General features: G+C 41.6%; 1 protein-coding gene across 16 annotated transcripts in view; it reads right to left on the reverse strand.

Annotated features, from left to right (window-relative positions):
• Window positions 1–8812: 8812 nt before the first annotated feature.
• The window catches only part of LOC143270149 (uncharacterized), a 73219-nt gene continuing 57990 nt past the window's right edge, over window positions 8813–24041 (reverse strand). For 9 of the 16 annotated variants that reach the window (XM_076559021.1, XM_076559024.1, XM_076559023.1 and 6 more), the window contains 10 exons: window positions 23533–23619; window positions 21672–21758; window positions 19803–19889; window positions 17933–18019; window positions 16065–16151; window positions 14197–14283; window positions 12328–12414; window positions 10056–10164; window positions 9572–9709; window positions 8813–8980 (listed from right to left, as the gene is read on the reverse strand). In XM_076559021.1, coding sequence (XP_076415136.1) covers window positions 9573–9709; window positions 10056–10164; window positions 12328–12414; window positions 14197–14283; window positions 16065–16151; window positions 17933–18019; window positions 19803–19889; window positions 21672–21758; window positions 23533–23619 — 855 coding nt within the window. In that variant the 3' untranslated portion in view covers window positions 8813–8980; window position 9572. The remainder of the gene's footprint in view (window positions 8981–9571; window positions 9710–10055; window positions 10165–12327; window positions 12415–14196; window positions 14284–16064; window positions 16152–17932; window positions 18020–19802; window positions 19890–21671; window positions 21759–23532; window positions 23620–24041) is intronic. The other 7 variants (XM_076559020.1, XM_076559015.1, XM_076559019.1 and 4 more) reach the window with 6 other exon arrangements.

The following is a 24041-nucleotide window of genomic DNA, read 5'->3' on the forward strand; positions in this document are numbered from 1 at the left end:
GACAATGATAGGCCGGAGCTAATGGCCAAGCAGTTCAAATAATGTAAGAGTCTGTGTGTTTATTTTATAAGTGGGCTCAGGGACTGACGGGACTTGCTGGGAGCTGGAGAGAAATTCTCCATCTACACCATGGAGCCAGATGGGGAATCCAAGCAGAAAGACAAGGAGAAGAAAAGTGGAGTCAGAGGGATATGAGCACTGCCAGGGGAACAAGATGTAATGGAACACAGGTAATGCCACAAAGACACATGGCAAACAGCTTAATTTGAATGGGTTGAGGTAAGTTGTAAGAGTTAGCTAGCAAGAAGCCTGAGCCATAGGCCATTTGATTTGTAATTAATATTAAGCCTCTGACTGGTTATTTGTGTATTGAGGGGCAGGAAAGATTATTCTGTTTACAAATGACACCTACAATCTGTCGTGAATTCACACAGACCTGAGAAAGCTTAAAATAGATTCTGAATACACAAAAACAAAGCCACACTGGGCTTCCTAGTCTTACAATCTCATGCCATCAGCAGCTCAGAAATGGACCTGTCCACCAGCTGCCATAGGCTAAGCAGCATGGTGGATTTTTACAGTCTCTCCCACAGGTCATGATAGAGAGAGGATTCTCCCAGCCTCTCCCTGTGGGCTTGAGAGCACAGCTGCAGACTTAAGGACACAGCTCTACACATACTGCTTCCCAGAATTGGGGAGGTAAGCTTAACTCATTGTCGTGCCTTGTTGAAAAGATGAATGGGGCAGAACCAGCAGTCAAAGATGTGCAGCTTAGCAATTTAAAAACTCTTCCAGTAAGGAAAGAATTAAAGGTGCAAAATAAAACAGATTCAGATGGGAAAATCCTCTAAGTAGGTAACAGTGTGTTTAAAAATATAGGTAAGCTTGGGAGAGAAAAAAAAAAACGGTAGAAAAAGTCCTTTGAAACATTTTTTTAAAAAGCCATGTAAAGATGGAAATTATACAGAGTCTGCATACTGTATAATATTGCATTGTCTTTGGGATTTTTTTAACTGCAAAGAGTCATTTGATTGTAGAGGTTATAAAGTTAAACCAATATGTGTATTTTAAAGGTATCTTGACTTAAAAATTTGGGTCTAAGGATATGTTGCTTTGGAAAAGAGCTCTGCTTTTGTTTCCACAGAAGATGAGGAGCTGTGAATTTTTTCCAAGTTAATATGGTTCCATAAGGGAAGACCCCTTGAGAGGTCTTCAGATGATTCAATATCCAGAACAGCTTCAAGGCAACTGGCTGAGATGATGAAGACTCATAGACTATTCCACTCAGGACTTGACTATAATTCTAAATTGTCTCAGGAGCCACATAAGGTTACCAGTGGCCCCAATCAGTAGGATGTAGTATAGAAAACTATGGCCAAATTACAAAACTATGCCCAAATATTAAAAAATTGTAAATATTTATTTTCATTTAAGGGGAGTTGGTTACAAACTGTTATTGGTCATAGGTAAAAAAAAGACTAAACAAAGGAGTTAAATTGAGAGATCTCTTTCTAAAAGGAGAAGAGAGGATATGATAGAGAAATGATAAAAGAGTAGATTATTGAATCTACTTTAATCCAAAAAACCCAGAACTATTCTTTTTTTTTATTTTAATGCTTGTTTTTTATTTAATTTTTTTATATTTTTTTAATTTAATTTTTTTTTGTAAATTTATTTTACAACATCATTGAGTTCAACATAATAGCCACAGAGTCCCCTGTTCTCCCACTCTCGCCCCCTTCCCCCTCCCCCCACCCTACCCCCCATTCCCACCTCTGCCAGATCAAGGTCTCCCCCGAGGACCGGGATCGACCTGGTAGACTCAGTCCAGCCAGGTCCAGTCCCCCCCTCCCAGACCGAGCCAAGCCTCCCTGCATAGGTCCCAGGATTCAAACAGCCAACTCATGCAACGAGCCCAGGACCCGGCACCAACACACAGCTGCCTCCCAAACAGATCAAGCCAAATGACTGTCTCACCCGTTCAGGGGGCCTGATCCAGTTGGGGGCCCCTCAGCCCTTGGTTCATAGATCCTGTGCTTCCATTCATTTGGTTATTTGTCCCTGTGCTTTATCCAACCTTGGCTTCAACAATTCTCTCTCATATAAACCCTCTTCTTTCTCACTAATTAGAATTCCAGTGCTCCACCAGGGGCCCAGCCGTGGATGTCTGCATCCAGATTCCTCAGACATTGGATGGGGTTTATGGCACAACTAACAGGGTGTCTGGCCATCCCATCACCAGAGTAGGTCAGTTCCTGCCGTCTCTCGACCATTGCCAGCAGTCTTTTGTGGGGGTATCTTTGTGGATCTCCGTGGGCCTCCCTAGCTCTCTGCTTCCTCCCCTTCTCATGTGGTCTTCATTTAACATGGTCTCCTATTTCTTGTTCTCCCTCTCTTTTCTTGATCCAGCTAGGATCTCCCACTCTCTTTCCCTCGACCATTGCCTTTCATTGTTCCCACTCATGACCAGGTTGTTCATGTAGATCTCATCCATTTCTCCGTGGTTTTTTTGGGGGGTCTCGTTTTCCGGGTAGCCTCACTGGTGATGTGAGTAGCAGTCCAGTCATCCTTGTTCCACATCTAGCATCTTCCTATGAGTATTTTTCATTAGTATGAATTTTGGCTTATTGATGTAAATTTAATGTTAGTTTTGTTATATTATATGTATATTTCTAGTCTTGCTTAAGGTTATGATTTTAGAGTTCATTTAAAAATATAATGTATAGTTAAGAAATATAAATTAATAGTCATTTATAATAATCAAACTTATATTCATGTTAGTTAGGTTTGATAGATATGCAAACATATTTCAATCACATAGGTAATCTTCAAACACTTCAAAACTTACAAAACATGGCATTTAAAATATTTTAAGAACTTAGACTTTTGAGGACAGTGAGACATGTTTGTTCTTGGCAGCATCAATTACTTCAAAGAGGATGATGGGCATTGTTAAGAAACTCATTATGGAGTTTGCTTATAATATGGAAAAGATTGGGGCAAGAAACTGCTCTTGCCTGAAGTGCTTGAGAGTATATTGTATAAACTGCACATGCAGGACCCATAGGAAAGTGACCACTGAACTTTGCCAAAACAAGGAGGGATGATCCTCCAGGACCATGCTTTGCAGAAGAAACTGTGAGACATTCTGCAGAACACAGGAAAGTGACTGATGAACTTTGCAATTAGGCAGACAAGTCCTTGAAATTTCCTGCTTCACTGAAAAATATGCCAGAGACTCTTAGGCCTGTGGGCTGAAGATACATTCCCCAATGATACAGAGGAACTTTGGGTGACTGTCCAGACAGCCAGATGTCTCTGTTATTTCTAGAATTTTGGAACTTGCTTACAATATTCTTCCCATTTACTCAGATAATATTATATTCTTCTGAGGTCTTTGAGGGAGTTTTTAAAGACTAGATAGTTATAATATCAGTTTTCCTTGTTTAGGATAAAAGGAAAATTAGATATGAAACTTTACACTCACAAATATAGGATAAATGATGCCAGGGTAGCAAGATGTAACAGAAGACAGGTAATGCCACAATGACACATGGCAAACAGCTCAATTAGAATGGGTTGAGTTAAGTTGTAAGAGTTAGCTAGCAAGAAGCCTGAGCCATAGGCCATTTGGTTTCTAATTAATATAAGCCTCTGTGTGTTTACTTAGGACCTAGTGGATGCAAGACTGGGCAGAATACAGGAAAACTTCAGGCTACATTCCCGTCTTCTGTAAAACTTGAAATTGACCAGGTTTTGACACATTTTCTGAAATGTATCATTTTCCACACCTTGTACCCTGTTCCAGTCAATCCTGGTATACTCCCCCCACTGCCTCTCAGACATTATGAGGCACCCCTCTCTCATTCTCTTTGGACAATCACAGGTCCAAATCTTTCACTTACTGTTTCTAGACCCCCCCCCCAGTTATATTGACCTTCATCCTTGCCCTAAACGCTGCAAGCCTCCTTTCTGTTGCTTCTTCCTTTGGTACTTCCTCTCACTCCTGCTCAGAGGCTGTAGAGGTCTTATGTTTATCCTGGCCTGGTCTCTTACACCAACCCCTTGCAAACACCCAACTTACCATCTTTGTTGAGGGAAGCTCTCTTATAGACCGATCAAGAAACCACCAGTCAGCATATGCAGTGATCACTTCCACTAAAACATTTGAAGTGACCCACCAATGGTCAATGGGCTAACATATATACTGACTCTAAATATGCCTTTTTAATAGCCCATGCCCATCTGTCCTTTGGAGGGAAAGTGACTTCCTCACTACCAAGGGCACTCCCATAGTTAATGGTCCCCTTATTGCCAAGCTAACTGGAGAAGTAGCCATAATTCACTGCAGGGGAAACCAGTCCTCTAAGGACCCAGTGGCCTTAGTCAATGCCAAGGCAAACTCATTAGCCCACCGACAGGCCTCCAGCACCTCTGGATCAACAGAATATATTTTGTTTTTGGTACTCTCCTACCAGCCCTGTTATCAACCAGAGGAGAATGGCAAACTCCTGAAAATTGGGGTCATGCAGACAAAGGATGGATGGTTTTACTTTAATAACTGCCTCATCCTCCCTCAGGAGCTGGCATTGTCCATCATTTCAGACATTCACCAGACTTTATATGTAGGCCCAAAACACTGTTCCATTTCTTAGAGCCCCTCTTTGACCCCACCCATCTTTAAGCTTGTATTTTACAGGTTCATTCCTCCTGCCAGACTTTTGGCACGGCCAACCTGCAGGGGTCTTCCAGACACATCATTGTCTACAGCAACTTTGAGGACACCAATGAAGTGACAACTGGCAGATTGATTTCAGCCAAACGCCATTATCTCCTAACTCTCGTTGAGACCTTCACAGGATGGATAGAAGCTTTCTTCACATCGAGGGAAACAGCAGATGTGGTAGCTCAAGTACTCCTGGAACACATCATCCCTTGAATTGGCGTGCCAAGACCATACAAATGGACAATAGGCCAGCCTTCTCTTCCAGGGTCATGGAGCTCATGTTGTAAGCTCTCAACATTTCCTGGAACATCCGCATCCCCTATTATCCACAATCCTCATGAAATGTGGAGGGGGCCCATGGATTCACCAAATAACCCCTCACCAAGCTCTCCAATGAACTCAGGTTATCTTGGCTTTGACAAGGGCATCTCCTCATTGCCTTTACCTTCCTCTGAGCCACCCCATGCTCTCCTACAGGTCTAAGCCCTTCTGAGCTCCTTTTATGGAAGATCCATCCTCCCCAATCACCGACCTTCCAGCCCAAACTCCTTCACTGGCTGGGTACCTCCCTTACCTTGTCCTTCTAAGGTCCCTTCCCATTCACATGCTGGTAGCTATCTCCTTGCCCCCAAACCAATAGATCTAACTGCCCCTGAGCCTGCCCCATGCACCCTGGGGGAACCAAGTACTCCTCAAACTCCTAGCACTTAAGTCTCTTGAGACCAGGTGGACAAAATCCTACACTGTGATCCTCAGCATCCCTTTGATTGCCAGGCTCCTAGGACAACAAAGCTGGTACCATCTCTTCAGGCTCAAGCAGCCACCTATGCAGGATACATGATCTGTTCAGCAGTGGGGACTCTCCACCCTCCAGTTTCCCAAGATGTCCAATTGAAGGGTGTATCTGTTCTTCTGCCTTGTGCATTCTACTTTGTCAGTACAACCAAGATTTTTTCTGGCAGTCACAGTGCAGGTGTTAATAATCTATTTTTTCCTTGCAACTTGCCTTCTCTGCTCCCTCAAGAAACAGATGCCTGGGGACTCCAGAATAGCAGTAAACCAGATGCTTCTTTCCCCACACCTCCCACTGACTGTGAGCCCTACTGTGTACACAAACTGATTGCTAAACCCACTTTTAAGAGAACGATGTAACAATCACCTTTACTTTCCTTGGACTTCCCACATAATCAACTTTTACAACCTAAACTAATACTTAACTGCAATCCTATTATGTTCTCTTCTATGGCCCAATCCAGAACAATTCATGTGTGTCATTTGCGGGATATAGCAAACATAGAGGTTGAAAACACTCTTCTTCAATGAATATCCACCCAAACTATTGAACACAGCAGCATTGCTGGGTAAACATTGGAGTTTAAAATACTGTTTGTTGTCTGGGTGAGTTGCTGTCAGTTGAAGTTATTGGCTTAATCCCTTGTAAGACTCCATGATTTCTGTAAAGTATCCCACTCCTTCCCAATGTGATTCTTCCTGGGAAGTCAATAAAAGAGAGCACAACAAAAGGGGCACTCACATTCACACACAGGGACAGCCACAGGGACAGATGGACACAGACATAGGGCAGGCACAGACTCAGATTAAAAAAAATAAACAGAGAGAGCAACAGACAGATTTCTTCACACAGGCACAGACTCAGAGTCATGCACCAGACAGATGGGAGAAGATAGGGAGCATGAAGTAGAAAATCCAAACCTGGACTTGCTCTTGGTTGAAGGACTCCAAGTAGAAGTGCTTTTATTTCTTTCCTTAATGCAGCCCTGATACAGTATTGTGACTCTGAGTTAATGGCTGATGTGTTGATTCCACACAATAGGCTCCATTGTTTTGTCAAAACTACATGGCATCAAGCTGCCTTCTAAATATTCAGGCTTGTACCTGTCCATTAGGACAACTATCATCCCTCATCAGAGACATTTATTTATGCAATGGGCTGTGGTGAATGCGCAGACTCACACCTGGCCAAACTTTAGAGAATGCATAACTATGAATTGCTCAGACCTCAACAGGATGTCTGAATCACTCCCTCCAAGGCTCAGGGACTACTTTGGAAGACAGAGGCAGAGGTTGTAGATGATTACTGTAAAAGTGTGTCCAGGACACCTTCATACACAGTGAGGAACTCATAAGCCCCACCCCTCAGTGAGGGATTTTGTGCAGTTAATGTGTGCTGGGGATGGGATGTCATAAAATTTCTTGTATAACATTAGAGGGACCAGCCTTAATATTATATACCCCAGGGGCTCAGGAGAGAGAACTATGAATGGCAAGGGTTATTTTTGAAAACAGAATCGTAGCACACAGAGCTCTTAGTCCAGTCTTTTATTCTTCCATATCTTCTCCTTGGTCTTCCTGTGCCCTGGGAGTCCCAGTATATATACACTTACAGGCAGTAATCTTTTGGCACTACAAAGCCAGGCTTCCAGGGTCAAATGGAGGGGTGATAAGAATCACATAGAGGGGCAGTAATTGTTAATAATCATTTGCAACCCAAAAAGAAAGTGACTAATGGGGAAATGAATTAACTAAGGGCTTAATTCAGGTAATGTCTAAGAAGAGGGATTTAATGTGCTCAATTATAATCTTAAACATGATTGGTAGAAAATATAAAGAATCTATAAGCTGCTAGGTCAATGGGACAAAATAAAACTGTCTTCTTTTTTCCTGTAGCTCCTATCTGTCCAAGCTATCTGCTGTTTAATTTTTTTTCTGCAGGGCGGGGGAAAGTATGCTTGGTTGCTAGGCAACCTGTGATTCCTCTGGTGATAGTTAAAGGGAGATCTGGAATTAGAAGTAAGTTTTGGGAAAGGAGGAAGTTAAGCTTAATTGGCACATCTGCCAGGCCTTCACATATGGGTAGTCTGGATGCTTAAGTCTGTTCTTAGAGAGTACAGAGGTATCTCTGATAAGGTACTTTCCTCCATCTGTGGATGGACCTGGCCAGATGTTGCCAGTGATGATAATTACAGACAGGCTTAAACTGGGGTTCTGGCTGTGCATAGCTGTCAGTGCATGAGGTTATCTAAATATTCCTTTAGGAGAGGGGAAATGGTGTGCAATAAATGATGGAAAAGCTACAATAGCACACAAGAAACTCATAGCAGGAAAAGGCTGATAATCAAAAGCCAAATATTACCATGGCTCCTTGAGCCTCTCGAAGGCCCTTGGCTTCTTCCAGGTATTAGCTTTGTCATCATCAGCTGAAATCCTCCTTTGTAGATTTTTGCAGCTTGTAGCATCAAATTAAAGGAAAAGGAAATGCAGGTAAGCAACCACACTTGAACTCTATGGATGTTAAGGACAATATGGCATTTTGGTGGTGTTTACTTGTGTTTGAGCAGTTTGAGTATGTAAACCTCAACAAGGCTGATTTGTGACTTGCAAAATCCACTAAAATTCATTGATGCCTGTTATGTCCAAAGAAAACTGCAATTCCCAAAACTCCAAGGGCAGGCTCAGATATCCGGAAATGGGCTCAACCTGGACTTGAGGAGGATTTCTGGAAGGTAGATAGAAGTCAACATTCCTCAAAAACTTGTGAATCTCTACCCAAAGGTGTCATTTCCCTTATGACTGGCAGTAGAGAAAATGGCTGCCTGTGGTGCATATTACCATAATGAGGCCCATGCTAGCCTCCATGCTGCTTCAGGGTCACAAGTACTTGTTATGCATTTCAAAGTCTATGCTAGTGTCCTAGGTCCTCTCCCCTCCTCCCCTACCCTAAACTCCCTCTAGTTCAGAAGCATCCCTTCTCACACCTTCTCAGTCTCTTTATAAATCTCTCTCTTTGTGTCTCTCTCTCCTCCTGTCTCCATGTTCCTCTCCCTCTCTCTGTCTCCTCCTCTGTCTCATTCTCTCTCTCTCTCTGCCTCTCTGGCTGTTTCTGCTTCTATCATTAGCCAGGTCCAGTTGGCTGACTATGTTCAGCCAACATCTCCTTCTGCTTTGAACATTCCAGATCACTCTATCTGTTCAAACTCTGGTATCTATAATATAAATCCTTCCCCTTAAACATATCACTGAGTGGTCAGGTGATCAGTTTGTACAATACCAAGAAACAGCTTAAAATATTTGCATAATGCATTTTAATGGGAAAATATTTCAAACATATACAGAATTCAATATATACTATGTCTTCTGCCAGAAAATAGTTAACCATGTCTATTTTTGATAAAATCTTCCTGACAGATTGTCATTTGTTGTGTTCTTTCAGAGAATTATCAGCTTCGGTAGCAACTAAAAAGAAAAGAAAGAACTATCAGTTGCATCACCAAGAACATCACTGGTGACATACATCTCAGGATCAGGAGTAGCAGTGGCATCATCAGTAGAATCTTATGGAGTGACATTAGTATCATTGTGTTTGAAAAGGTGTGAGAATGTGGAGCCTCATTTTGTTGGTTCTATTCTCAGATGTTGCTTCTTCTGAAATATTTGTTTCTAAGAAGATGCTATACTCATAAGTCACAATGTATGCACACAGAAAAATAGAAACTAATATTTAACAGTTATATATCTCTGCTTAGCCATTCAGAAAAACACAAGGTTCACATTAGGAGTGAAAGAAATTCCCTTGTTCCAGAATAGGAGACAACTGTGAACCTACCAGCTTTACGTGGGCACTTTCGTTGGACTAAACTGTTATTTTTATGTGATATATTTTTAATATTATTGGGAAAAAAAGAATCAAATTTTTTCTGGTGCTAGGAAATGCCCAAAAGTTCTATATAAAGCATGAAATTTATTAATCTTACATACTAGTGCCCAAAAAATTAGATTTCTACTACAAAAATCTTCATCTATGTTAAACCATTTCTGTGGTCTCACCTTATCCAATGTTTTGGTTCCTGTAATCTCTCAAATTACTTCGTCTGCGGAATATTATATTGCTTATGTATCTTATCATCATCATAATCGAAACCAGGAACCACATTGCTGGAGTTATAAGGAGTAGCAGCATGTCTTCTGCCAGAGGAGGAATAGATTTAATAGAGGTGTTCATTGTATAGCTGGTGTGGTCAGCTGTATTTACAGAACCAAAAATTTTGTTGCTACCCTGTGTAGGTTCTGGAGTGTCACATGGCACATGAACAAGAGAAGATTCCCGATCAGTAGTGAATCTACTACACTTGTGTTCTGCTCTAAGACACGCTTCAAGAACTGGGTCAGTGTTTGAAAAGGGTCCATGGTGTCATTAGTGTGGTGACCAAGAGCAGGCTCAGGGTCAGTATATGGTCTCCCCCTTGCATGCCCAGTGCAAATACCTAAATAATTGTGGGATCCAGAACAGTGTCCTGGGCTGAATGCGCACCTTTTTTATTATCAACCGGGTCAACTCCTTCTCCATCCCATGTAGGTGGTAAATGGACCAAATTGTGCCGAACGGTAATATGGGGATCACAAGGTGCCTTCTTTTCAACCTTTAAGGAAAATGTGAGACGTTAGTTTTCATTAACATTTTCACTGATTTTATTCATTTTAAGACTTATCTGTTATGTCAGGGTCTTGATTTATAGCCCCCAAATGTCTCTTTTCTCAGTCTAATTTTATCACAACAGCCATTGATATTCAGTACTTTCTGCTTCCTTTCTGTTTGAGTAAAAGGCCCAGAGTTTTGAGAAATTTAAAAGGGGACCTGCTCAGCTTTATGCCTTCTTTCCTTCTTTTCTTTACTACCTGACACTGTCATTCTCTGTATAATGGGAAGTTGTAAAAGGAAAAGGACAAAATGTGTCCTTTCCTGTCTGTATGACTGGGATTTTGCATTCTGGCCAGATTAAGAAAATGTGACAATGAGGAGCTTTTGGAACAAAAGGAACCTCTCTCCTCTGCACTGCATTAATGCTTTCCCCACAACCTTTCACAATTGCCATTAGGTTCCTTGGACAGTAGAACAGTGAGGGTGATTTTGAAATGCATGAGCAGAGGGGAGCTGTGGAGCTGCAAGTTAGGATTCTGGGAGATGCCTTCCAAGTTCTTACTCCTTAACTATGACTATTGTCATACATGGAGGATAGCTATAATGGCCTGCCCCAGCACCTCTCTGGAGACTTGAGTGAGAACAGCCCCCATGGGCTCATATATTTGAATGCTTGGCCACCAGTTGGTGGAACTATCTGGGGGAGGATTAGGAGGTGTGGCCTTTTCAGAGGAGTTGTGTCATTATTGGTTCACCTTGAGGTTTCAGAAGACTTGAGCTATATTCAGACAGCTCTCTGTTTCTTGTGTGAGTCAGTGTAGCTCTCAGCTGCTGCTTCAGCGCCATGCCTGCCTGCTTGAATTATGATGGTGATGGAACTGTATGCATCCAATTGGAACCATAAGCCCCACTCCAAACAAACCCTTCCTTCTAGAAGTTGCCTTGGGCATGGCAATAGAAACTAATAGAACTAACATCTAATTACAGTATGAGTGACATGAACAAAGCCTGAAGGATACATTGGAGTCACTGAACGGGTGTTACCCAGAGTAATATGGCAAAAACAGATGAAGTAATTCTATAATGTTGGCTTAGACAGCATACAAAGAAGACCAGATTATTTAATAAGGTACATTTATGAAATATGAGTTTTGAAAATGTATTTGATGATGCTTGGCAGATGGAAAACCTCACTGAATTTTATTCCACAACAAATAATGACTCCAGGTCTTTGTCATTCTTGACATGTCAGTGACATGCCTAACTTAGCAGTCTCATTGTTTATACTAAGGACATATTGGTCTTTGCTTATGAACAGGTGCATAAGAAACATATTGATTCTGGGGTCTGGAAAGATGACTCAGCAGGGTTTACCACTTTTTGCTGGACCAGAGGCTCTGGCTTTGATTCACAGAACCAAAATCTTGGCTGAGAACCTTCTGGAACTGCAGTGCCAGGGGATCCAAAGCACCCCTGGAGGTCAGTGGGCAGACCACAAACAGAGTGCACAGAAAGAATGCATTCAAAACATTTCCACCCCTAAAATAAATCCACTGAAGTCATACAAGAGTGTTTGGTAGGTTCCTGTTGACATTATCTACTGCATGATTCTCTAACGTTTACTCTCTTTATTTGTGTGTGGTTTCTTTTCTGATTCAAAGAGCTCCCTTTCTGATTTTTGTCTCCATAGTCTAATTTACTATCACGTACCCATGAAAATAGTGGTTCTCAACAGGTGGTTAGTGACCCATTTGGAAAACCTAAGACTGTCTTTCACGGGGTTCACCTAACACCTTCTGAAAACATAGATATAGACATGATAATTCATAAGACGTGAAAAATGACAGTTATCATATAGCAAGGGAAAAAATTTCCTGTGCAGGTTCACCACAACATGAGATAGGTCATCAGATGGCCACACCCTTAGGGAGGTTGAGAACTAGTGCCTTACAGGGTGATTAGATTGTGGGCTCCCAGAAGGGAGGATATGAAGGAGGTGAAGAAATGGGCCAGGCTGGCTTCCTCTTCTCTGACACTATGTGAAATACTGCAGACATAGGAACACAGAGACATCGTTCCTTACACAAAAAAATATATTACATGTCAAATTAGTGGGAATTAAAGGTAAATATATTTCTTTTTCTTTGCAGCTATCAGTTAATACCTCATCTAGCAGAGACATTTCCGGTTCCCCCAAGATGGTCTCGACGCTGGAGGACATTATTGCACAGCCAATATGTTCCTCGCTCTTCTGCAAAGGAAAGGTAGAGGATGAACCTTCTCAGTTAAGGAAATCAATTCTTTTGTTTGGTCTGTATGTGAAGTGTGTGTGAGACCAAAAACCGTTATTTGCTTCGTTTTCAAATGAAGCCGTCTTCTGACACAAAAGAGGCTGTGCTGGGTTCCTTTAAATTATGAATACCAAAATTCAAAACAGAACAAAAGAAAAGTGTTTCACTCTCTTTTGCTCAGTTTCTTTGAGGTCGCCTGAGTTCTGGCATGTGATAGGTGGATCTGAGTTTTATTGCTGGAAGTAAAATGGGAACCATGTCTAAGGATCTTTAACCGAGTATTTTCAACACATGGTTCGTAGTCAAGCAGTTTGCTGGTAATTGTGTTTTCTGGGATGGATCCCGGGTCATTATGCCTGCATGCAGAGTGATCTGCTGGCATTGGTGTGCTAGTGTATTGTATCAATTTCTTTTGTATTTTGTGGAGTGTGTGTGAGTGTGTATTAATGCTGATATATTTACATTCAAAGCATATATATTAAGGCCACCAAATGGCTAATGTCATAAAGGCACTTGCCAGCATGACTGACACTTCCAATTGAACCCTGAGATTGAAATGGTGAGAGGATAGAAACAACTCCTAAAAATTATCCTTGCACCTGCACACTTCTGCTGTGGCAAACAGTTTCTTGCCTTTTCCCATTCACCAAATAAATTGAGAACAGGTTATCCTTGAACTCAAAGAGACCAGTGTCCTCTGCATTATGAGTGCACAGATTAGAGGAGTGTACCAACAAGACCACCTCCTATTCATGTTCTTCCTGCCTATAAGTTCTCTGCATTTCAATGTTTCATACCAGCAGGCTGATGAGGCCTAGGGTATAAAATTTTGGCAACCACCCTGAAAGCTGACTCATCGTTTATACTAAGGACATATTGGTCTTTGCTTATGAACAGGTGCATGAGAAACATATTGATTCTGGGGTCTGGAAAGATGACTCAGCAGGGTTTACCACTTTTTGCTGGGGCAGAGGCTCTGGCTTTGATTCACAGAACCAACATCTTGGCTGAGTACCTTCTGGAACTGCAGTGCCAGGGGATCCAAGGCGCCCCTGGATGTCAGTGGGCAGACCACAAACAGAGTGCACAGAAAGAATGCATTCAAAACATTTCCACCCCTAAAATAAATCCACTGAAGTCATACAAGGGTGTTTGGTAGGTTCCTGTTGACATTATCTACTGCAAGATTCTCTAACGTTTACTCTCTTTATTTGTGTGTGGTTTCTTTTCTGATTCAAAGAGCTCCCTTTCTGATTTTTGTCTCCATAGTCTAATTTACTATCACATACCCATGAAAATAGTGGTTCTCAACAGGTGGTTAGTGACCCATTTGGAAAACCTAAGACTGTCTTTCACGGGGTTCACCTAACACCTTCTGAAAACATTGATATGGACATGATAATTCATAAGACGTGAAAAATGACAGTTATCAAATAGGAAGGGAAAAAATTTCCTGTGCAGGTTCACCAAAACATGAGATAGGTCATCAGATGTCCACACCCTTAGGAAGGTTGAGAACTAGTGCCTTACAGGGTGATTAGATTGTGGGCTCCCAGAGGGAGGATATGAAGGAGGTGAAGAAATGGGCCAGGCTGGCTTCCTCTTCTCTGACACTATTTGAAATACTGCAGACATAGGAACACAGAGACATCGTTCCTTACACAAACAAATATATTACATGTCAAATTAGTGGGACTTAAAGGTAAATATATTTCTTTTTCTTTGCAGCTATCAGTTATTACCTCATCTAGGGGAGACAGTTCCAGGTCCCCCAAGATGGTCTTGACGCTGGAGGACCTTATTGCACAGCCAATGTGTTCCTCGCTCTTCTGCAAAGGAAAGGTAGAGGATGAACCTTCTCAGTTAAGGAAATCAATTCTTTTGTTTGGTCTGTATGTGAAGTGTGTGTGAGACCCAAAACCGTTATTTGCTTCGTTTTCAAATGAAGCCGTCTTCTGACACAAAAGAGGCTGTGCTGGATTCCTTTAAATTATGAATACCAAAATTCAAAACAGAACAGGAGAAAAGTGTTTCACTCTCTTTTGCTCAGTTTCTTTGAGGTCGCCTGAGTTCTGGCATGTGATAGGTGGATCTGAGTTTCATTGCTGGAAGTAAAATGGGAACCATGTCTAATGATCTTTAACCGAGTATTTTCAACACATGGTTCGTAGTCAAGCAGTTTGCTGGTAATTGTGTTTTCTGGGATGGATCCCGGGTCATTATGACTGCATGCAGAGTGATCTGCTGGCATTGGTGTGCTAGTGTATTGTATCAATTTCTTTTGTATTTTGTGGAGTGTGTGTGAGTGTGTATTAATGCTGATATATTTACATTCAAAGCATATATATTAAGGCCACCAAATGGCTAATGTCATAAAGGCACTTGCCAGCATGACTGACACTTCCAATTGAACCCTGAGATTGAAATGGTGAGAGGATAGAAACAACTCCTAAAAATTATCCTTGCACTTGCACACTTCTGCTGTGGCAAACAGTTTCTTGCCTTTTCCCATTCACCAAATAAATTGAGAACGGGTTATCCTTGAACTCAAAGAGACCAGTGTCCTCTGCATTATGAGTGCACAGATTAGAGGAGTGTACCAACAAGACCACCTCCTATTCATGTTCTTCCTGCCTATAAGTTCTCTGCATTTCAATGTTTCATACCAGCAGGCTGATGAGGCCTAGGGTATAAAATTTTGGCAACCACCCTGAAAGCTGACTCATCGTTTATACTAAGGACATATTGGTCTTTGCTTATGAACAGGTGCATGAGAAACATATTGATTCTGGGGTCTGGAAGATGACTCAGCAGGGTTTACCACTTTTTGCTGGGGCAGAGGCTCTGGCTTTGATTCACAGAACCAACATCTTGGCTGAGAACCTTCTGGAACTGCAGTGCCAGGGGATCCAAAGCGCCCCTGGATGTCAGTGGGCAGACCACAAACAGAGTGCACAGAAAGAATGCATTCAAAACATTTCCACCCCTAAAATAAATGCACTGTAGTCATACAAGAGTGTTTGGTAGGTTCCTGTTGACATTATCTACTGCATGATTCTCTAACGTTTACTCTCTTTATTTGTGTGTGGTTTCTTTTCTGATTCAAAGAGCTCCCTTTCTGATTTTTGTCTCCATAGTCTAATTTACTATCACGTACCCATGAAAATAGTGGTTCTCAACAGGTGGTTAGTGACCCATTTGGAAAACCTAAGACTGTCTTTCACGGGGTTCACATAACACCTTCTGAAAACATAGATATAGACATGATAATTTATAAGACGTGAAAAATGACAGTTATCAAATAGCAAGGGAAAAAATTTCCTGTGCAGGTTGACCACAACATGGGATAGGTCATCAGATGTCCACACCCTTAGGAAGGTTGAGAACTAGTGCCTTACAGGGTGATTAGATTGTGGGCTCCCAGAGGGAGGATATGAAGGAGGTGAAGAAATGGGCCAGGCTGGCTTCCTCTTCTCTGACACTATTTGAAATACTGCAGACATAGGAACACAGAGACATCGTTCCTTACACAAACAAATATATTACATGTCAAATTAGTGGGACTTAAAGGTAGATATATTTCTTTTTCTTTGCAGCTATCAGTTATTACCTCATCTAGCGGAGACAGTTCCAGGTCCCCCAAGATGGTCTTGACGCTGGAGGACCTTATTGCACAGCCAATGTGTTCCTCGCTCTTCTGCAAAGGAAAGGTAGAGGATGATCCTTCTCAGTTAAGGAAATCAATTTTTTTGTTTGGTCTGTATGTGAAGTGTGTGTGAGACCCAAAACCGTTATTTGCTTCGTTTTCAAATGAAGCCGTCTTCTGACACAAAAGAGGCTGTGCTGGGTTCCTTTAAATTATGAATACCAAAATTCAAAACAGAACAGGAGAAAAGTGTTTCACTCTCTTTTGCTCAGTTTCTTTGAGGTCGCCTGAGTTCTGGCATGTGATAGGTGGATCTGAGTTTCATTGCTGGAAGTAAAATGGCAACCATGTCTAATGATCTTTAACCGAGTATTTTCAACACATGGTTCGTAGTCAAGCAGTTTGCTGGTAATTGTGTTTTCTGGGATGGATCCCGGGTCATTATGCCTGCATGCAGAGTGATCTGCTGGCATTGGTGTGCTAGTGTATTGTATCAATTTCTTTTGTATTTTGTGGAGTGTGTGTGAGTGTGTATTAATGCTGATATATTTACATTCAAAGCATATATATTAAGGCCACCAAATGGCTAATGTCATAAAGGCACTTTCAGCATGACTGACACTTCCAATTGAACCCTGAGATTGAAATGGTGAGAGGATAGAAACAACTCCTAAAAATTATCCTTGCACCTGCACACTTCTGCTGTGGCAAACAGTTTCTTGCCTTTTCCCATTCACCAAATAAATTGAGAACGAGTTATCCTTGAACTCAAAGAGACCAGTGTCCTCTGCATTATGAGTGCACAGATTAGAGGAGTGTACCAACAAGACCACCTCCTATTCATGTTCGTCCTGCCTATAAGTTCTCTGCATTTCAATGTTTCATACCAGCAGGCTGATGAGGCCTAGGGTATAAAATTTTGGCAACCACCCTGAAAGCTGACTCATCGTTTATACTAAGGACATATTGGTCTTTGCTTATGAACAGGTGCATGAGAAACATATTGATTCTGGGGTCTGGAAAGATGACTCAGCAGGGTTTACCACTTTTTGCTGGGGCAGAGGCTCTGGCTTTGATTCACAGAACCAACATCTTGGCTGAGAACCTTCTGGAACTGCAGTGCCAGGGGATCAAAAGCGACCCTGAATGTCAGTGGGCAGACCACAAACAGAGTGCACAGAAAGAATGCATTCAAAACATTTCCACCCCTAAAATAAATCCACTGAAGTCATACAAGAGTGTTTGGTAGGTTCCTGTTGACATTATCTACTGCATGATTCTCTAACGTTTACTCTCTTTATTTGTGTGTGGTTTCTTTTCTGATTCAAAGAGCTCCCTTTCTGATTTTTGTCTCCATAGTCTAATTTACTATCACGTACCCATGAAAATAGTGGTTCTCAACAGGTGGTTAGTGACCCATTTGGAAAACCTAAGACTGTCTTTCACGGGGTTCACCTAACACCATCTGAAAACATAGATATAGACATGATAATTCATAAGACGTGAAAAATGACAGTTATCAAATAGCAAGGGAAAAAATTTCCTGTGCAGGTTCACCACAACATGGGATAGGTCATCAGATGGCCACACCCTTAGGAAGGTTGAGAACTAGTGCCTTACAGGGTGATTAGATTGTGGGCTCCCAGAAGAGAGGATATGAAGGAGGTGAAGAAATGGGCCAGGCTGGCTTCCTCTTCTCTGACACTATTTGAAATACTGCAGACATAGGAACACAGAGTCATCGTCCTTACACAAACAAATATATTACATGTCAAATTAGTGGGACTTAAAGGTAAATATATTAATTTTTCTTTGCAGCTATCAGTTATTACCTCATCTAGCGGAGACAGTTCCAGGTCCCCCAAGATGGTCTTGACGCTGGAGGACCTTATTGCACAGCCAATATGTTCCTCGCTCTTCTGCAAAGGAAAGGTAGAGGATGATCCTTCTCAGTTAAGGAAATCAATTCTTTTGTTTGGTCTGTATGTGAAGTGTGTGTGAGACCCAAAACCGTTATTTGCTTCGTTTTCAAATGAAGCCGTCTTCTGACACAAAAGAGGCTGTGCTGGGTTCCTTTAAATTATGAATACCAAAATTCAAAACAGAACAGGAGAAAAGTGTTTCACTCTCTTTTGCTCAGTTTCTTTGAGGTCGCCTGAGTTCTGGCATGTGATAGGTGGATCTGAGTTTCATTGCTGGAAATAAAATGGGAACCATGTCTAATGATCTTTAACCGAGTATTTTCAACACATTGTTTGTAGTCAAGCAGTTTGCTGGTAATTGTGTTTTCTGGGATGGATCCCGGGTCATTATGACTGCATGCAGAGTGATCTGCTGGCATTGGTTTGCTAGTGTATTGTATCCATTTCTTTTGTATTTTGTGGAGTGTGTGTGAGTGTGTATTAATGCTGATATATTTACATTCAAAGCATATATATTAAGGCTACCAAATGGCTAATGGTATAAAGGCACTTGCCAGCATGACTGACACTTCCAATTGAACCCTGAGATTGAAATGGTGAGAGGATAGAAACAACTCCTAAAAATTATCATTGCACCTGCACACTTCTGCTGTGGCAAACAGTTTCTTGCCTTTTCCCATTCACCAAATAAATTGAGAACGGGTAATCCTTGAACTCAAAGAGACCAGTGTCCTCTGCATTATGAGTGCACAGATTAGAGGAGTGTACCAACAAGACCACCTCCTATTCATGTTCGTCCTGCCTATAAGTTCTCTGCATTTCAATGTTTCATACCAGCAGGCTGATGAGGCCTAGGGTATAAAATTTTGGCAACCACCCTGAAAGCTGACTCATCGTTTATACTAAGGACATATTGGTCTTTGCTTATTAACAGGTGCATGAGAAACATATTGATTCTGGGGTCTGGAAAGATGACTCAGCAGGGTTTACCACTTTTTGCTGGGGCAGAGGCTCTGGCTTTGATTCACAGAACCAACATCTTGGCTGAGAACCTTCTGGAACTGCAGTGCCCCGGGATCCAAAGCGCCCCTGGATGTCAGTGGGCAGGCCACAAACAGAGTGCACAGAAAGAATGCATTCAAAACATTTCCACCCCTAAAATAAATCCACTGAAGTCATACAAGAGTGTTTGGTAGGTTCCTGTTGACATTATCTACTGCATGATTCTCTAACGTTTACTCTCTTTATTTGTGTGTGGTTTCTTTTCTGATTCAAAGAGCTCCCTTTCTGATTTTTGTCTCCATAGTCTAATTTACTATCACATACCCATGAAAATAGTGGTTCTCAACAGGTGGTTAGTGACCCATTTGGAAAACCTAAGACTGTCTTTCACGGGGTTCACCTAACACCTTCTGAAAACATAGATATGGACATGATAATTCATAAGACGTGAAAAATGACAGTTATCAAATAGCAAGGGATAAAATTTCCTGTGCAGGTTCACCACAACATGGGATAGGTCATCAGATGGCCACACCCTTAGGAAGGTTGAGAACTAGTGCCTTACAGGGTGATTAGATTGTGGGCTCCCAGAAGGGAGGATATGAAGGAGGTGAAGAATTGGGCCAGGCTGGCTTCTTCTTCTCTGACACTATTTGAAATACTGCAGACATAGGAACACAGAGACATCGTTCCTTACACAAAAAAATATATTACATGTCAAATTAGTGGGAATTAAAGGTAAATATATTTCTTTTTCTTTGCAGCTATCAGTTATTACCTCATCTAGCGGAGACAGTTCCAGGTCCCCCAAGATGGTCTTGACGCTGGAGGACCTTATTGCACAGCCAATGTGTTCCTCGCTCTTCTACAAAGGAAAGGTAGAGGATGAACCTTCTCAGTTAAGGAAATCAATTCTTTTGTTTGGTCTGTATGTGAAGTGTGTGTGAGACCCAAAACCGTTATTTGCTTCGTTTTCAAATGAAGCCGTCTTCTGACACAAAAGAGGCTGTGCTGGGTTCCTTTAAATTATTAATACCAAAATTCAAAACAGAACAGGAGAAAAGTGTTTCACTCTCTTTTGCTCAGTTTCTTTGAGGTCGCCTGAGTTCTGGCATGTGATAGGTGGATCTGAGTTTCATTGCTGGAAGTAAAATGGCAACCATGTCTAATGATCTTTAACCGAGTATTTTCAACACATGGTTCGTAGTCAAGCAGTTTGCTGGTAATTGTGTTTTCTGGGATGGATCCCGGGTCATTATGCCTGCATGCAGAGTGATCTGCTGGCATTGGTGTGCTAGTGTATTGTATCAATTTCTTTTTTATTTTGTGGAGTGTGTGTGAGTGTGTATTAATGCTGATATATTTACATTCAAAGCATATATATTAAGGCCACCAAATGGCTAATGTCATAAAGGCACTTGCCAGCATGACTGACACTTCCAATTGAACCCTGAGATTGAAATTGTGAGAGGATAGAAACAACTCCTAAAAATTATCCTTGCACCTGCACACTTCTGCTGTGGCAAACAGTTTCTTGCCTTTTCCCATTCACCAAATAAATTGAGAACGGGTTATCCTTGAACTCAAAGAGACCAGTGTCCTCTGCATTATGAGTGCACAGATTAGAGGAGTGTACCAACAAGACCACCTCCTATTCATGTTCTTCCTGCCTATAAGTTCTCTGCATTTCAATGTTTCATACCAGCAGGCTGATGAGGCCTAGGGTATAAAATTTTGGCAACCACCCTGAAAGCTGACTCATCGTTTATACTAAGGACATATTGGTCTTTGCTTATGAACAGGTGCATGAGAAACATATTGATTCTGGGGTCTGGAAAGATGAATCAGCAGGGTTTACCACTTTTTGCTGGGGCAGAGGCTCTGGCTTTGATTCACAGACCCAACATCTTGGCTGAGAACCTTCTGGAACTGCAGTGCCAGGGGATCCAAAGGGCCCCTGGATGTCAGTGGGCAGACCACAAACAGAGTGCACAGAAAGAATGCATTCAAAACATTTCCACCCCTAAAATAAATCCACTGAAGTCATACAAGAGTGTTTGGTAGGTTCCTGTTGACATTATCTACTGCATGATTCTCTAACGTTTACTCTCTTTATTTGTGTGTGGTTTCTTTTCTGATTCAAAGAGCTCCCTTTCTGATTTTTGTCCCCATAGTCTAATTTACTATCACATACCCATGAAAATAGTGGTTCTCAACAGGTGGTTAGTGACCCATTTGGAAAACCTAAGACTGTCTTTCAGGGGGTTCACCTAACACATTCTCAAAACATAGATATAGACATGATAATTCATAAGACGTGAAAAATGACAGTTATCAAATAGCAAGGGAAAAAATTTCCTGTGCAGGTTCACCACAACATGGGATAGGTCATCAGATGGCCACACCCTTAGGAAGGTTGAGAACTAGTGCCTTACAGGGTGATTAGATTGTGGGCTCCCAGAAGGGAGGATGTGAAGGAGGTGAAGAAATGGGCCAGGCTGGCTACCTCTTCTCTGACACTATTTGAAATACTGCAGACATAGGAACACAGAGACATCGTTCCTTACACAAACAAATATATTACATGTCAAATTAGTGGGAATTAAAGTAAATATATTTCTTTTTCTTTGCAGCTATCAGTTATTACCTCATCTAGCGGAGACAGTTCCAGGTCCCCCAAGATGGTCTTGACGCTGGAGGACCTTATTGCACAGCCAATGTGTTCCTCGCTCTTCTGCAAAGATAAGGTAGAGGATGAACCTTCTCAGTTAAGGAAATCAATTCTTTTGTTTGGTCTGTATGTGAAGTGTGTGTGAGACCCAAAACCGTTATTTGCTTCATTTTAAAATGAAGCCATCTTCTGACACAAAAGAGGCTGTGCTGGGTTCCTTTTAATTATGAATACCAAAATTCAAAACAGAACAGGAGAAAAGTGTTTCACTCTCTTTTGCTCAGTTTCTTTGAGGTCGCCTGAGTTCTGGCAAGTGATAGGTGGATCTGAGTTTCATTGCTGGAAGTAAAATGGCAACCATGTCTAATGATCTTTAACCGAGTATTTTCAACACATGGTTCGTCGTCAAGCAGTTTGCTGGTAATTGTGTTTTCTGGGATGGATCCCGGGTCATTATGCCTGCATGCAGAGTGATCTGCTGGCATTGGTGTGCTAGTGTATTGTATCAATTTCTTTTGTATTTTGTGGGGTGTGTGTGAGTGTGTATTAATGCTGATATATTTACATTCAAAGCATATATATTAAGGCCACCAAATGGCTAATGTCATAAAGGCACTTGCCAGCATGACTGACACTTCCAATTGAACCCTGAGATTGAAATGGTGAGAGGATAGAAACAACTTCTAAAAATTATCCTTGCACCTGCACACTTCTGCTGTGGCAAACAGTTTCTTGCCTTTTCCCATTCACCAAATAAATTGAGAACAGGTTATCCTTGAACTCAAAGAGACCAGTGTCCTCTGCATTATGAGTGCACAGATTAGAGGAGTGTACCAACAAGACCACCTCCTATTCATGTTCTTCCTGCCTATAAGTTCTCTGCATTTCAATGTTACATACCAGCAGGCTGATAAGGCCTAGGGTATAAAATTTTGGCAACCACCCTGAAAGCTGACTCATCGTTTATACTAAGGACATATTGGTCTTTGCTTATGAACAGGTGCATGAGAAACATATTGATTCTGGGGTCTGGAAAGATGACTCAGCAGGGTTTACCACTTTTTACTGGGGCAGAGGCTCTGGCTTTGATTCACAGAACCAACATCTTGGCTGAGAACCTTCTGGAACTGCAGTGCCAGGGGATCCAAAGCGCCCCTGGATGTCAGTGGGCAGACCACAAACAGAGTGCACAGAAAGAATGCATTCAAAACATTTCCACCCCTAAAATAAATCCACTGAAGTCATACAAGAGTGTTTGGTAGGTTCCTGTTGACATTATCTACTGCATGATTCTCTAACGTTTACTCTCTTTATTTGTGTGTGGTTTCTTTTCTGATTCAAAGAGCTCCCTTTCTGATTTTTGTCTCCATAGTCTAATTTACTATCACATACCCATGAAAAGAGTGGTTCCCAACAGGTGGTTAGTGACCCATTTGGAAAACCTAAGACTGTCTTTCACGGGGTTCACCTAACACCTTCTGAAAACATAGATATAGACATGATAATTCATAAGACGTGAAAAATGACAGTTATCAAATAGCAATGGAAAAAATTTCCTGTGCAGGTTCACCACAACATGAGATAGGTCATCAGATGGCCACACCCTTAGGAAGGTTGAGAACTAGTGCCTTACAGGGTGATTAGATTTTGGGCTCCCAGTAGAGAGGATATGAAGGAGGTGAAGAAATGGGCCAGGCTGGCTTCCTCTTCTCTGACACTATTTGAAATACTGCAGACATAGGAACACAGAGACATCGTTCCTTACACAAACAAATATATTACATGTCAAATTAGTGGGAAAATATATTTCTTTTTCTTTGCAGCTATCAGTTATTACCTCATCTAGCGGAGACAGTTCCAGGTCCCCCAAGATGGTCTTGACGATGGGGGAAATTATTGCACAGCCAATATGTTCCTCGCTCTTCTGCAAAGGAAATATAGAGGATGAACCTTCTCAGTTAAGGAAATCAATTCTTTTGTTTGGTCTGTATGTGAAGTGTGTGTGAGACCCAAAACCATTATTTGCTTCGTTTTCAAATGAAGCTGTCTTCTGACACAAAAGAGGCTGTGCTGGGTTCCTTTAAATTATGAATACCAAAATTCAAAACAGAACAGGAGAAAAGTGTTTCACTCTCTTTTGCTCAGTTTCTTTGAGGTCCCCTGAGTTCTGGCATGTGATAGGTGGATCTGAGTTTCATTGCTGGAAGTAAAATGGGAACCATGTCTAATGATCTTTAACCGAGTATTTTCAACACATGGTTCGTAGTCAAGCAGTTTGCTGGTAATTGTGTTTTCTGAGATGGATCCCGGGTCATTATGCCTGCATGCAGAGTGATCTGCTGGCAT

Source organism: Peromyscus maniculatus, chromosome 22 (genome assembly GCF_049852395.1).
Source record: "Peromyscus maniculatus bairdii isolate BWxNUB_F1_BW_parent chromosome 22, HU_Pman_BW_mat_3.1, whole genome shotgun sequence".
Taxonomy (NCBI): Eukaryota; Metazoa; Chordata; class Mammalia; order Rodentia; family Cricetidae; genus Peromyscus; species Peromyscus maniculatus.